The sequence below is a fragment of the Astyanax mexicanus genome, chromosome 21, assembly GCF_023375975.1.
Source record: "Astyanax mexicanus isolate ESR-SI-001 chromosome 21, AstMex3_surface, whole genome shotgun sequence".
Classification (NCBI taxonomy): Eukaryota; Metazoa; Chordata; class Actinopteri; order Characiformes; family Acestrorhamphidae; genus Astyanax; species Astyanax mexicanus.
In genome coordinates this window covers 1,711,568-1,724,634 of record NC_064428.1, presented here as the reverse complement: position 1 = coordinate 1,724,634, position 13,067 = coordinate 1,711,568, and the positions used below count along the sequence as shown (strand labels likewise).

At 34.4% G+C, this 13,067-nt stretch overlaps 1 protein-coding gene across 8 annotated transcripts in view; it reads right to left on the bottom strand.

The window, feature by feature from the left end:
* The window catches only part of LOC125785700 (centromere-associated protein E-like), a 143,603-nt gene extending 132,399 nt beyond the window's left edge, over positions 1-11,204 (bottom strand). For all 8 annotated transcript variants that reach the window (XM_049469752.1, XM_049469757.1, XM_049469753.1 and 5 more), the window contains exons 1-22: positions 11,058-11,204; positions 9,001-9,119; positions 8,812-8,901; positions 8,586-8,704; positions 8,362-8,481; positions 7,829-7,910; positions 7,662-7,729; positions 7,491-7,565; positions 6,993-7,044; positions 6,443-6,530; positions 5,068-5,197; positions 4,856-4,975; positions 4,580-4,732; positions 3,527-3,674; positions 3,311-3,401; positions 2,416-2,701; positions 1,679-1,726; positions 1,341-1,550; positions 1,070-1,144; positions 609-677; positions 342-473; positions 76-253 (exon numbers count right to left, since the gene is read on the bottom strand). In XM_049469752.1, coding sequence (XP_049325709.1) covers positions 76-253; positions 342-473; positions 609-677; positions 1,070-1,144; positions 1,341-1,550; positions 1,679-1,726; positions 2,416-2,701; positions 3,311-3,401; positions 3,527-3,674; positions 4,580-4,732; positions 4,856-4,975; positions 5,068-5,197; positions 6,443-6,530; positions 6,993-7,044; positions 7,491-7,565; positions 7,662-7,729; positions 7,829-7,910; positions 8,362-8,481; positions 8,586-8,704; positions 8,812-8,901; positions 9,001-9,119; positions 11,058-11,113 — 2,509 coding nt within the window. In that variant the 5' untranslated portion in view covers positions 11,114-11,204. The remainder of the gene's footprint in view (positions 1-75; positions 254-341; positions 474-608; positions 678-1,069; positions 1,145-1,340; positions 1,551-1,678; positions 1,727-2,415; positions 2,702-3,310; positions 3,402-3,526; positions 3,675-4,579; positions 4,733-4,855; positions 4,976-5,067; positions 5,198-6,442; positions 6,531-6,992; positions 7,045-7,490; positions 7,566-7,661; positions 7,730-7,828; positions 7,911-8,361; positions 8,482-8,585; positions 8,705-8,811; positions 8,902-9,000; positions 9,120-11,057) is intronic.
* Between the last annotated feature and the right edge of the window lie 1,863 nt (positions 11,205-13,067).

Genomic DNA, 13,067 nt, shown 5'->3' with positions numbered 1-13,067 from the left:
AAAAAAAAAAATTATATACATATCTGTAAAAATTTCTTTTTTGGAGTTCCATGTACACAGAACACAATGTTTTACTTTTTGGAACTTTTCCATCCAGCAGGGCAGTCAGCTTGGTGTTCTCGTCAAAAGCCCCAAGCAGCTCTTTCTGTAGGTCAGTCTGCATCTTCTTAAAGCGAGATTTCTCGTGGTCAAGTTGGTTCTGCAACGATTTGACCTGATTTTCCATCCTTTCATATTCTGCAGTCAAACTCACCTGATGTATATAAAAAAAAAAAAACAGATTTAATGAGATTAATAGTAAAACAAAGAATATTTTTACTAAAGAAAGGCTGATTACATACATCTCGCTCTTTTAGAGAGAGGTTTTCACTGCGCAGGAAAGCCCACTCTTTTTTGGTCTCCAAACTGAGACCCTCAGCATCATCTAATGAGCGCCGAAGTCGTGTCACCTCCTGAACAAGATCTTTTCCACTCTGTAATCACAGTTAGGAACACTTTTTAATCAAGGATCATATTTTCAGTGTAAATAATACATACATTAATGTCTTAAAAATGGAAAAAGAAACATACATAAATGACTGATTGTACTTGTTTAGGTTTATACGTACCATAGTCTGAAGTTCAGCTACGACATCATCCTTCTTTTTCAGCTGCACAGACATTGCCTCTAAATCAGCCTACAGAGAAAAAGTGGTACCACTTTAAAATAAAGCTCCTTTATTGAAGAATTTATAAACATTTTTAAGGGAGTTTTTTAATGCTTATTATTTCAGTTGGAAATCATTTAAAACATTAATTAGCACTTACAGCACATACATTTAAAGAACAACAGTGACAGAAGCCCTATTTGGATGGGATTAGTTTCTCAGGGGGTACTGGGGTAACTTTCTCTTTTATAAGGGGTCCTCTGTGATTTTATTCCATGTATGTGTGTTTTTCTCAGACGTCAATTGCAGTCCAGATGCAAGAGTTTTTATCACCGAGTAAAAGTGGGAAAATGAGAAACAAATCCTGTCTGGATAGGGCCAAAAACTTGTATTTTTTAGTTTAGTCACAAGTTTATGCTTGCCTTAAGTTTTTGGACTAAATCCTCAGCATTCATTGATGCACGTTTCAGTGTAGAAATCTCAGCTTCCAACTCTCTCTGAAATATTAAAAACAGAATGTTAGCAGCGTCAGCAAACATGCAAAGAAACAATAGACAATATCAAAGACAGCAAAATGAGTGAGCACACGTTCATTTATAGTACTATAAGTCAATAACAATTATAACAGGGCTAGCTGGTATGTAATAAAATGTGTGAAGGTTAAAATTAAAAAGGTAACAAACTTAAACAGACCTCGTAATCTTTTTTGCTCTCTTCCTCCAGCCTTTCAAACTCATCAGCATCGTTCTGCTCTTCAATGTCTTTTAAAAGAGTTTCTTTATCTTTGATCAGCGCCTCTTTGTCTTTGCAAAGGGCCTTGTTTTCTTGTTTGAGTCGTTCAATATCCTCAGTAAGCAACTCGAGGGTTTGCTTTAGCAGGTCACGCTCTGTAGATATTGATTCCTACAAAACATAAAACACCAAAACAAAAAACTACAGTTAAATACAAAAGTTACAACTTGACAAGTGTCAAATTATCTTTTAAAGAATAAAAAAAATGTTTTAAGAATTTCAAAAAACTGCACACTTACCCTCTCAAAGTTCAGAGTCTCACACAACTGGAGGGTTTCTCCAAAGTACTGAAAAAGTAAAAAATAAAAATAAAAAAAAGAAGCATTAGTCATGGTCAATTAATCCTTATTTTCATATATTAAGTATAATAAATATTATAAACCACGGTACAGAAAAGCAAATACAACAGCAACATTCTGACCTATTTATTCATACATCTGCAACAGAGGTAGAAGACAGAACTATTTATTTAATTAATGAATTATTATGCTTTAATTTCTTATCATGCATTATATTCTATTTTCTCATTTTTAAACAGGGCTACAGACTTTTTTCCAAAACCGTCCCAAAATACATTTTTGTATTTGTCTATTGTTACAATGTCATCAGTTGTTTAGACTTATTTGATTCTATGCCCCTCCTCCTCAACTGGTGTTACCAGCAAGCTGATTGGTTCCATTTAAAAGGGGCAGGACTTTAACCATTAACTAACAATATGCTAAGCAATAGGAAAACTCCCCATCAAATTTCAACCAGCAGACGAACCAGAAGTCAGCAAAAAGATTTGTCCATATACTTTAAGACACAATGTATCATCATCCTGATCACATACTGTACTATAAACATGGCATAACTATAAACATGCCTATTATTAATACACTGTGCAATAGAATACAAACTGCGTTAACTGCTTCATACCCTTAAATGGGTAATGTAATTACACACAACGGCAATAGTTACAGTCGAAACCCCTTACCTTGCAATTCTCACAAGTATTACTGGTCTTCTCCTGTTCTGAAGGCTTTTCCAGTTCTGCAACCTTCAGACTCAGCTCAGAACACTTCTCCTCTGACTTCTGTTTCTCCTGTACTTCCACTTCTAACTTCTGTTCCAGCATCTGTAGTTGTTTCTCAAGATCCTCCATCTTCTGTTCCAGAGCCAAACTCTTTTCTTCAGCCTGTTGTTTCCCCTGAGTCTCCGTCTCCAACTGACGCTCCAAAGACTCCACTTTATTCATCAGCTGAGGTGAGTCAGGGGACATGCTGAAGAGAGACGGAGGCAAAGCAAAAAATAAATAAATAAATAAAAAATTACCCATGCATCTTTGTTGATGCAGAAATATGTCCATTATTCAAAACAATAAATCAAACCATGTGTTACATGTAGGTATGGAACAATTCAGTTTTTAATGTTATACACATATAAGTGCCATTTAATACCATTAAAAGATCACTTTAGTAATCAAAGAATTGCGCAAACATTGAGTTACAAATGTTGCAGTAAGATTGTGATTCCTGAATTGCCTGACAAACCAATTGTTCAAACAATCATATCATAATTTTTGCAGGGGAGGGGGGGGGGGGGAGGGGGAAGAGATAAAATTTGGTACAAATTCCCTTACAGATTCCCCACCCCAACAGTTCCATCTAGGTTTGCCAAAAAGCAAGTAAGAAAAGGTACTTAAAAACAAACATCCTTCAGAGCAATTAACAATGCTGATGATTATACTGTCTGTGGAACTCAAGACATTTTAAAACTTAAGGCCTTTTTTTTCTTAAGAGTTTTTAAGGATCTGCAAAAACTGTATTCAGTGGGATTTGTTTATAAATAAATAAAAAATCAAATCAGCAAATAATAAGACGTGGTCTTACCCATATGCATAACTACGCATAGTGATGTTGCTTTGGTTCATCTCAATATCAAGAGAGGAATCTTCATTGGCATTGTAAAAGTCATCCATGTCTTGAACAGATAGAATCAATATATTGGTGAGGGAAAAAGGGCAATCTGTATAACAATTTTATTTACTTTATACATTAAAAAAGCAAATGTACTATATATTATATTATATAGTAAATATATTTTACCTTCTCCTTCCTCAGATATAGTTAGGTCTGCTCTCCTCTTTTTGAAAAAGGGCTCAGCATAGCTCATATCTGCCGATCCCTCATCTTCTGCAACTAACTGGGCAGATCTCAGGAGCTTCCCACCCCACGTCATTCTTCTCTTGGGAACCTTCAGATAGAAAGAAACAAATATATATTTAATGTACATCATTGTGATTAACATTCAATAGAATAATTAAGCTGTATTCAAACAGGATTAGTTTTAATTTAGTAAAAAAAAAAGTTATGCCCAATCATATTGGAATTATATAAATCGCATTGGCATCATTTTTTTTAAGAATCAGCACTGGCTGATATGGTCAGCATTTCAAATTGATACTTGTATTTAATGCCAGAAAAGGACCAAGCGATGCTGGCCACACTACAACAATTAGCCAACACTGGTTGCCCAACGTTAAAATGAATTGATTAAAGCCATTTATTTATTTAACACAGTTTAAGTATTTTTTTATTAGTTTTAAGGTTATACCGGTTCGGCTCAGTGATCTAAGGCACTTCCACTATGAAAGAGTGCCATGCTCTCTCTGGGTGGGTAGATGATGCTCTCCCCTCATCACTCCCATGCTGATGTCAGTCAGCACAGGCGTCTGTGAGCTGATGCATCAGAGCTGGGTCGCTGCGCTTTCCTCCGAGCGCACTGTTATCCGGTAATTTAACATCAGTTGCAGTTTGACAAGAGGTGGTGTTGGCTTTAAATGTATCGGAGGAGGAATGTGCTAGTCTGCAGGATTTTATTATAGGGATTCACCAATTTGGGAATTCTAGACCATTGCCCATATCCTAGTCTTACCCCCTCTCCACCACCAGTAACACCCCAACAATAGAATGGGGAAGACTAGGATGTTAGCAATGGTCCACAATTTCCACATCGGCAATCAGTGAAATACTGTAATCCTGAAGCTGTAAGAAGCGAGGAAACATTTAGTTCTTCTGGATTTGACAGACTTAAACAAGCAGCACTTGTGACAAGCACAACCAAACAAAATGCCTGAAGCTAGATATAAATCACATTACCTTTTGGATCTGTACCACATTTGAAGCTGTAACCAACAACTTGGTTAGGTTCCTTATTCTATCAGCCTGCTCGCGCTGAAGTTGATCCTTCTCTTGTAGAAGTTGGCAAAGCGTTTCCTTCTCGGTCACAGTCGTTTTGGTGACGGAAGAAACCTAAAGAGAGAGGATTTATTTAAAAATTAAACAAAATTGATTTTGTAGAGTGTAAATGTACACTATTGTTACACTTAAAAGAATGTTTTATTTTGTTAAGAATTCAAGAAGGATTTGACTTGCCTCCTGAAGACGGCGCTTGAGATCCACAATCTCATTACGATATCTTCTCAAAAGAGCACCATCATCCGAGACTTCTGTAACGTGGGGGTCGTTTTTCATACGCTTTGCTGCGCTAGCAAACTAATTTGTGAGAGAAAATACAAGCAAAATGCTTAACATTTAAGATACACAAAATCCAACTCTGTCTAGACATATAATCAGCAATGCTTTACCTGTAAAGTACTCAGGGTTTCATCCACAGTGACCGGAGTTATTGTGCAGATGATGACTGTTTTGGCGTTGCCCCCCAGCGAATTTTGGAGGATACGTGTTAGCTTGCTGTCTCTGTAATTTATGAAGCCCCTGTGGGAAAAAAAAAAAAAAGAACTTTGAGTATGACCACTTTAAATATTTTCTCTTTACCTTATTAACAGGCAAAAGAATAGACACATCATAACTGCTATGAGTTTTGACATCAGCCATACCAAACAGAGTACCAAAAATGAAAATATTTTAGTAAAAATACATGAACAATGGAATTTAAGTTGCTTTTTACATTTACAACAATACTACTGTTCAACCTTTACGTCTTAGGATTAGGGGTAGGCGATATGGCCCTAAAATAATATCACAATATTTCATGGTATTTTTTAGCGATAATGATACTCTTGGCGATATGACAAAACACTGTAATTTATTATTATTTTTTTTTTCAAAAATACACTACTGCAACAAAATAAAAAATACATTTTATTACTACATATGATATATTTCACACCTCTTACTGAGATACTAAAAAAAACAAGAATTTTATCAGATTTGTACTGAAGTCAATGATCCAGAATATCATGATACTAATAATGCACACCATATACCTCCATTTATCCAGGATTAAAGTAAAATACATTTTTACTGGACAGATATAATCCGTCTCTAGTAGATATACAATGGGAAATTGGGCGGGTGGTATACGATATTCAAGGGTATAATATCTTTCACGATATATAGATTTTTTTTTTTACGAGATTATAGTGTACGACACGATATGGCACACCCTACTTAGGATACTTTCACTACCTAATTAACAGGCAAAAGAAGACATATCATAACTGCTATGCGTTTTGACATCTGCCAGATAAAATGGAACAGATAGGATATTTTCATTTGAAATGTAGACAAATTATAATTCAGTCACCAAAAATGGAAATACTTTAGTAAAAACACACAAACTCTCATTTAAGTTGGTTTTTACATTTACAACAATACCACTGTTCAGCCTTTAAGTCTTATGATACTCTTCCTCTAGAACACTTAAGAGAAAATGAAACAGCACAAATCTGCCCCCTCAGCTTGTTAAAAATTTTGTGAATAAAGCATGTCCTTTAGGAGGTGCTACAATGTTCAAAAGCCATTTTTCGAAAGGAGGGCGAGATCAAGAACGAGAAACACCTAATATGGCAAAATGATACTTCAACATAAGAGAAATTAGATATTAATTTCAATATTTAGATGAACACTAACATGTCTTTACATCAACTTCGTAACAGGCATGTGTGAGCTTGTTTAAACTTTAGAGAGATTATATTTGTTACTTCTACTGATTCTTACTTCTGGCTCTCATCAGAGAGTTTCTTGATGACTTGTCCCAGGATAAACAGACTGCGATTGATATTACATCCTTCCTTAAAACGAGCCCCTGTAACACACCAAAACAATGCTTTTATGCTGTGCATTGAACACACTTACAGTTGAGCATGCTCGAACATTAAAGTGATCAGGCTGAGAAAATGAGCAGCGTCTTCCCTGTTGCATTCCCCCCCCCAATCGAATTGTGCAGTGCATTGCAATTACAAATTAACATTTAACACTAAAATAATAAACAAATTTGTAATAAACAACGTTTTTAAACACTGTTCTTAATTAGGTAAACCAATTGTTGCACAAATAAAAACAAGTAAAAATGCACACAATGGTAAAATTCACATGCCGCTAGCAGGATGCTAACGCAGAGGTTTCCTAGACCCAGGTTACAAATAAATATTGGGAAGCTAAAGGTTCAATCACCTTTTGGTAGACAAGGTGTATTACATATTAAAATGTACGTAAGTCTGGTATTCTGTACAAGTATTTAATGCATAAAATAGAGATTACATCTTACCTTCAGCTCCTGTCTGACTTGCTCGTTCAGAACCAGCCAGATCCACCAAGTTCTATTAATAAACAAACAAGCAGACAAAAACATATAGCCTGAGAACATACTAAATACATACATAAATCAATCAAAACATTGCTTGTGGTGCTATAACAGTTATAATACCACAGTCGGTTCTGACCCTGCAAAATGATTGGCCTTAGAGATGTTCTATGAGTACCATTACCAGCCAGTAATGCACTCTAATCAAATCTCTCCATGTATTACTCCACCACATACAGGTAACCTAGCAATGATGCAGCGCTTACAAGCCAAACAGAACAGCTACAAACAGAGCAGCAATGGAACCATTTTAACTTTTACAACCAAACTGATTGGATTCTCTCCTCCTCTTTAACTCCTTGTGCCTATGCCCGCTGCACAGCAGTGCCAATATTACACATTATAGCTTGAACCTTAAATGTAAAATGTAAAAGACAAATTCAAATACCAAACTCAACATACCAAATGTGAAACAATAATGGCTCCATCTGCATTTTCACCAGATGCTGGGTCACTCCTCTCTCTGCTCTCCAAGATCTATAAAAAAAAAAAAAACAATAATAATACTTTTTAAATTAAGATCCCAATCAAACAGTAAAGCCAAAAGTTATCTGCAATAACCAAACAACTTACCATTCGGAAAATCGTGTGGGAGCGACTGCTCCGCTGGTTCATTTTTGTTTTTCCATAATGTCGGTTTTCTAAATACATAGAAACAAATAACTGTAATGGTGTATGACAAAAGGGAAAATCAACAAGGTAAAAAGCAGAAGGTCAAGAAGAATGATTAAAATCCTTACTTTCTCCTTTACGAATCCAAGCCAGGGCTTGCTCTGGAGATGTTACTAGCTCCTCTGTCAAGTCTGCCACATAGACGTTTTTCTACAGCATAAAATATGATGTTTACATAATATTTAAAAAATATATACATTTATACCAAACAATCAAGTTTTCTTTGAAAAGCAAAACATAAATACCTTAGTCTAGGCTACTAATTTATGTAATGATGAAGGGGCAAAACAAAAATTACATCAATGGATCGATAGATAGATCAATAAGATACGTGGTTGATTCAGAAGAAAATTTAGAAATCAATTACACAATACAGCACTATAAAACAAAACAAGGGAATAACATTTCTCATTTTTGGAAATGAGGAATGAATTAAGTTGTAATGATTAACAATAACCACAAATTATAGAATATTCAGTGTACATTGTATAATATGTACAACATATTCTACAACTTTAGCCAAACAATTCATTTTGTTCAGCTTCGGTTTTGTCCAAGGTGTTCATTTTGATGCATCCTTAGTAAAGAAAGTGATACTTACGTAATTTCCTTCTCGGATTTCCAGAGGTTTTCTCTTCCAGCTGTCGCAGAGTAGGTCTGTTACGGTTTCGTTATAAATTTCCATATAACTCACACGCAGCAGAAACTCTTTCTTTGGACACTAGTAAAATGAACCAGAAAATTATAAAAAGGTCAATAAAACTTGACATTAACATAAGCACTGATTTAAGAACAGGGAATTCAAAGTTATATTTGAAATCCTACATTTTTGATTGTTTGAAACACATCTGCCATGGCAAGGGGTATAACGCCAGGGATGTGGTCACTGCCCATCATCGTAAAGGTCTTTCCAGAGGAAGTCTGTCCATAGGTGAATATGGTGCCTATATGGTGAGAAAAGAGAGTCATGTTAATTATTATTTAACATAAATATATATCACATGATCCTGTTTTTGTCTGCTATAGCATAGCTTTAGGATTTAACAGTTACCATTGTATCCTTCCACAGTCGACACGACTAGTGGTTTGGCTATGTCTTGATACAGTTGATTGGTGGTCTCCTCTGCACTAAAAACCCGGTCTGAAGGGAAAAAAATAAACATAATACATTAATTTCATACTAAATTCATGAATAAAACCGAACTATTCCTTAAGAACACATATCCATCCAGTTACTTACCAAAAGCAAAACCTTTAGTGAGGTTGCCATCATCATCAATCTGGTGTATGGCTTGTCTGTCAGCTTTCCAGTACAACTTTACAGACTCTGCATTCTCAGCAGCTGCTGCCTCTTCCTCCCTACATAAACACACATTTAACAATCATAGTGCTGGTCTTTATGAGGAATATTTTACAACAGAAATTATTTTATTTCCTTTATTGTACTCATTTAATGGTAATCTCCCTGTTTCTCTTCTCTGATACACAAATCTTGATGGGTATATACAGTATCAGTCTATACAAGTTTGAACACACCTCTTCTTATTTATCTACTTTCTTTTTCTTTTTATGATTTTTTTTTATATTGTAAATTTAATATTGAAGATATTAAAGATATACAGGAACACGTGCAGATTTATTCTGTAAACAAAAACTGTTAAACAAACCAGAATAGGTTCTATACTTTAGATTTTTCTAAGTACCACATGGAATAAAGTTCTCATTGTCTTGAAGGAGTTCCTGGAGGTGCTTAACAATAGTCACAACAACAAAAATACAAAATGCAGTTGTCAGGGACATCAAAGAGTCTACAATTTTACACACCACACAGATTGAGTACTTTATAACAGGTTAAGCTGTACGTTTCTAAAATGTATTTAAATATAATTTAATATTGAAACGTGATCCATAATCTCTTAGATCAAAACCAAGAAAGCTTTAATGCCTCCATTTCACTGTACCGACAGTGTAACAGATGACACTAGAGATGCAGTTTTTTGACAACAGCTACAGGATTAACTAGCAGTCTTAAACATTGAGTGTGCTTATAAAGGGCTCAGCTGTACGTTTTTGAAGTTTAAATTAGGGGTGGGCAATATGGCCCTAAAGTTATATAACGATATATTTAATGGTATTTTTGGTATAACCATACTCAATATGACAAAACACTTTTTTTTTTCTCAAAAACACACTACTGCAACAAAATGAAAATTACATTTTATTACCGCATACGATATGACATGGCACACCCCTAACTGAGACATGAAAAAAAAAAAAAGAATATTTAGCAGATTTGTAACAGAAGTCAATAATCCAGAATGTCATGATGCTAATAGTGCACTCTTAATATCCCTATATATCCAGGATTAAAGTAAAATAAATGATAGTGTACAAATATAATCTGTCTCTAGTAACGTTAGATATATAATGGAAAATTAGAAACTCTGAATTTTTCTTTTGCTAAAAACAGAAAAAGTAGTAACTTACACTTATGTGATAAAAGGGGTGGTTGATATGACACGATATTGTAGGGTATTAAATCGTTCACGATATTCAAAAATGATTGCGTACGATACGATGTGATACTTCACTAGTTTAAATATAATTGATTTCAATTTGAGATTTTTCAAATGAAGTGATCCATGAACTCTTAGATCAAAACTGAGAAAGCTTTCAAAGAAAAGCTTAATTGCTTCCAGTTCAGTAATAGCAGTCTGGTGACAGCTAATGTTGAAGTGTTTAATACATAAACAAGTAAATGAATAAATAAAAAATAGTCAACAATGAAGCGGTTTATTTCACATCAGATGAAGGTGGGATTAATAGTTGGAAAATTTGGACAGCTGTAACCTAGCTAGCGTTAGATTAGTTGGATTTTTACATATAACGTTAACCCGAACTAACTAGTTAAAGTAGCTAGTTAGGTAGATAACCTAGATAAAGTAAAAGTAAGCTAACGTTAGCTTGCGTTGGCACTTCACTTTTTAATTTGAAAGAAGCTAACGTTACTGGCTAACGCTTAGCACAAATATTTTAACTGACAGCAGGGTACCAAAAACCTTTTCTGCTTTAAATGACATAGGTTTACTAATAATACTAGCTTAGCTAGCGAGTTAAGCTACTTAATTAGCTAACCTATAGGTTAACGGTTACGAACATTAATAGTTAGTTAGCTAAGCTAGCTAGTTAATGTAACGTATTGTACCGGTGGCAGAGAGGGAAAGGTTGAAGTGAAAATATAAGTACCTGTACACAATAGAGCTATATAAATATATATAAAATAAATATCTCTCTTACCGTTTTATAAGGGGTCGAACCCTAACACACACTTTAACTGCGGACTCCTCGCCCATTTCTCCTCATACCCGTCACAAAAATACAGAAACACACACAACCACCCGAACCCCGTCGTCCTAACGACTCCTACTGACTGTTACATTTGTATCTGCGCTGGAAAGGGTTTAAAAAATTTAGCGACTTTTGATTGGGCGCCGTCAAAAGGCGTTCGCCCAATCCCGAACCGCCATTCTCTCAGAGGGGGTTCGTCTGGCCTCCAGGGGGCGCTCCAGAGTGAGACCAAAAATGAATGGGTTCATACACGAAGCTGTAGTTATATAAATAACGTTAGTTAGTGTTAGTTATACTCAGAGCCATAGAGAGAGAGAGTTGCGTCAACTCCGTTCACTCCAATCGACCAGTTTTTTACAGCAATGGCGGACCGTGGAGCCTGTCAATAGTTCCCGGAAGTTAGCAGCAAATACTATCAGCACAGTGAAGCTGGAGCAGGATACACCATGTGTGGTCCACTTTTACAGGTTAGTACGCTTAAATAATCTGATTGTGTTTTATCAGGACATCAGAATCAAACTAACATGTGCACTGAAGCATTTTAGTGAATTAACCCCCTCTTAAAAAGCAGATTTAGGGGAGTAAATCTATGCCAGGACAACGCGAATACAGTTACTGGCATTTAACATTAATGACTGAGAGCCTATTAGTTGTAAATTCCTAAATATCTTAATATCTTATATATCCAGATAGACAATGCTGACCTAACTAAGTAAATATCTAATATATCAATATATTATATATTCAGATAGACCATGCTAACCTAACTAAGTACATATCTTAATATCTAATATATCAATATCCTATATATCCAGATATACCATGCTTAACTAATTAAATATCTTAATATCTTATATATCCAGGTACACCATGCTAAGCTAACTAAATATTGTAAATATCTTGTATGTCCAAATAGACCATGCTAAGCTAACTAAATAAATATCTTATATATCCAGGTAGACCATGCTAACCTAACTAGCTAGGTAAATAAAGCTTAACTCTATTCATTTCAGAAAGAACTTTAAACACTAACAAGAGATAAATGCTTTATAAATACAGACTACTGTGGAAACTAAGTACTAAGTAGTACTGCAGAATTTAGCTAAATGATAGCTACCTATTGCTCAGGTAGCTAACGCTAACTAGCTATCTTACTGTTTGTCTTAGTAACTACTAATTTAACAGAGATATGATTTAAGGTGATATGACCAATATTTATTTTATTATATATGTTTGATTAAGGATATAGGCTATATTGTCAACAGTAGGGAAAAACACTTTCCAATGCATGTGTAATTTAAGATAGCATAATTAGTTATGTTTAATAGTAGTGCATCTCAAAAGAAATGTTTAATATTGTTTAATTAACAGTAATCTTTTGTATTAATTATGCTTACAGTGACACATCTAACAATTTATATTTTAAGTTTTAAATTAAATATTTTAGGGATTTATTATTTCTGTTTTTTTCATGAGCTTTTAGAAAAGTAAAACAAAAACAGTTTTGGGATATGTCTCTTTATATGTAGTGATTATAAAATTTGACAGATTTTTTTTTATTAAACTATGATAGAAAAAAAATAATTATATTCAGGTTTTCTGAGATGCACTAGTAATAGTGTGCCAAAAACAAACCCAATAAATATAAGTGTGTGTTATTGTTTGTTTTATATAAATATAAAATAAGTAAATAATGAATACAAAATATAACAACTTTAATACAATCATCTTTCATGTCTTCATTTTATATTAAATAATAATAATAATAAAATGTAGATAATGTTTCCAAAATGTTTAATTGTTTTCATGTATTAAATGCAATCATGTCTCAATTTTCTTATTCTCTTCCTGCTTTTGTATTCCCCAGGGTTCATTCTTCCGAACTAGACAAGTAAACCCCATTTTATGTAATCTGTGCTGATTCTTTGGTTTATTTACATGTGCAATGTACTATTTTCC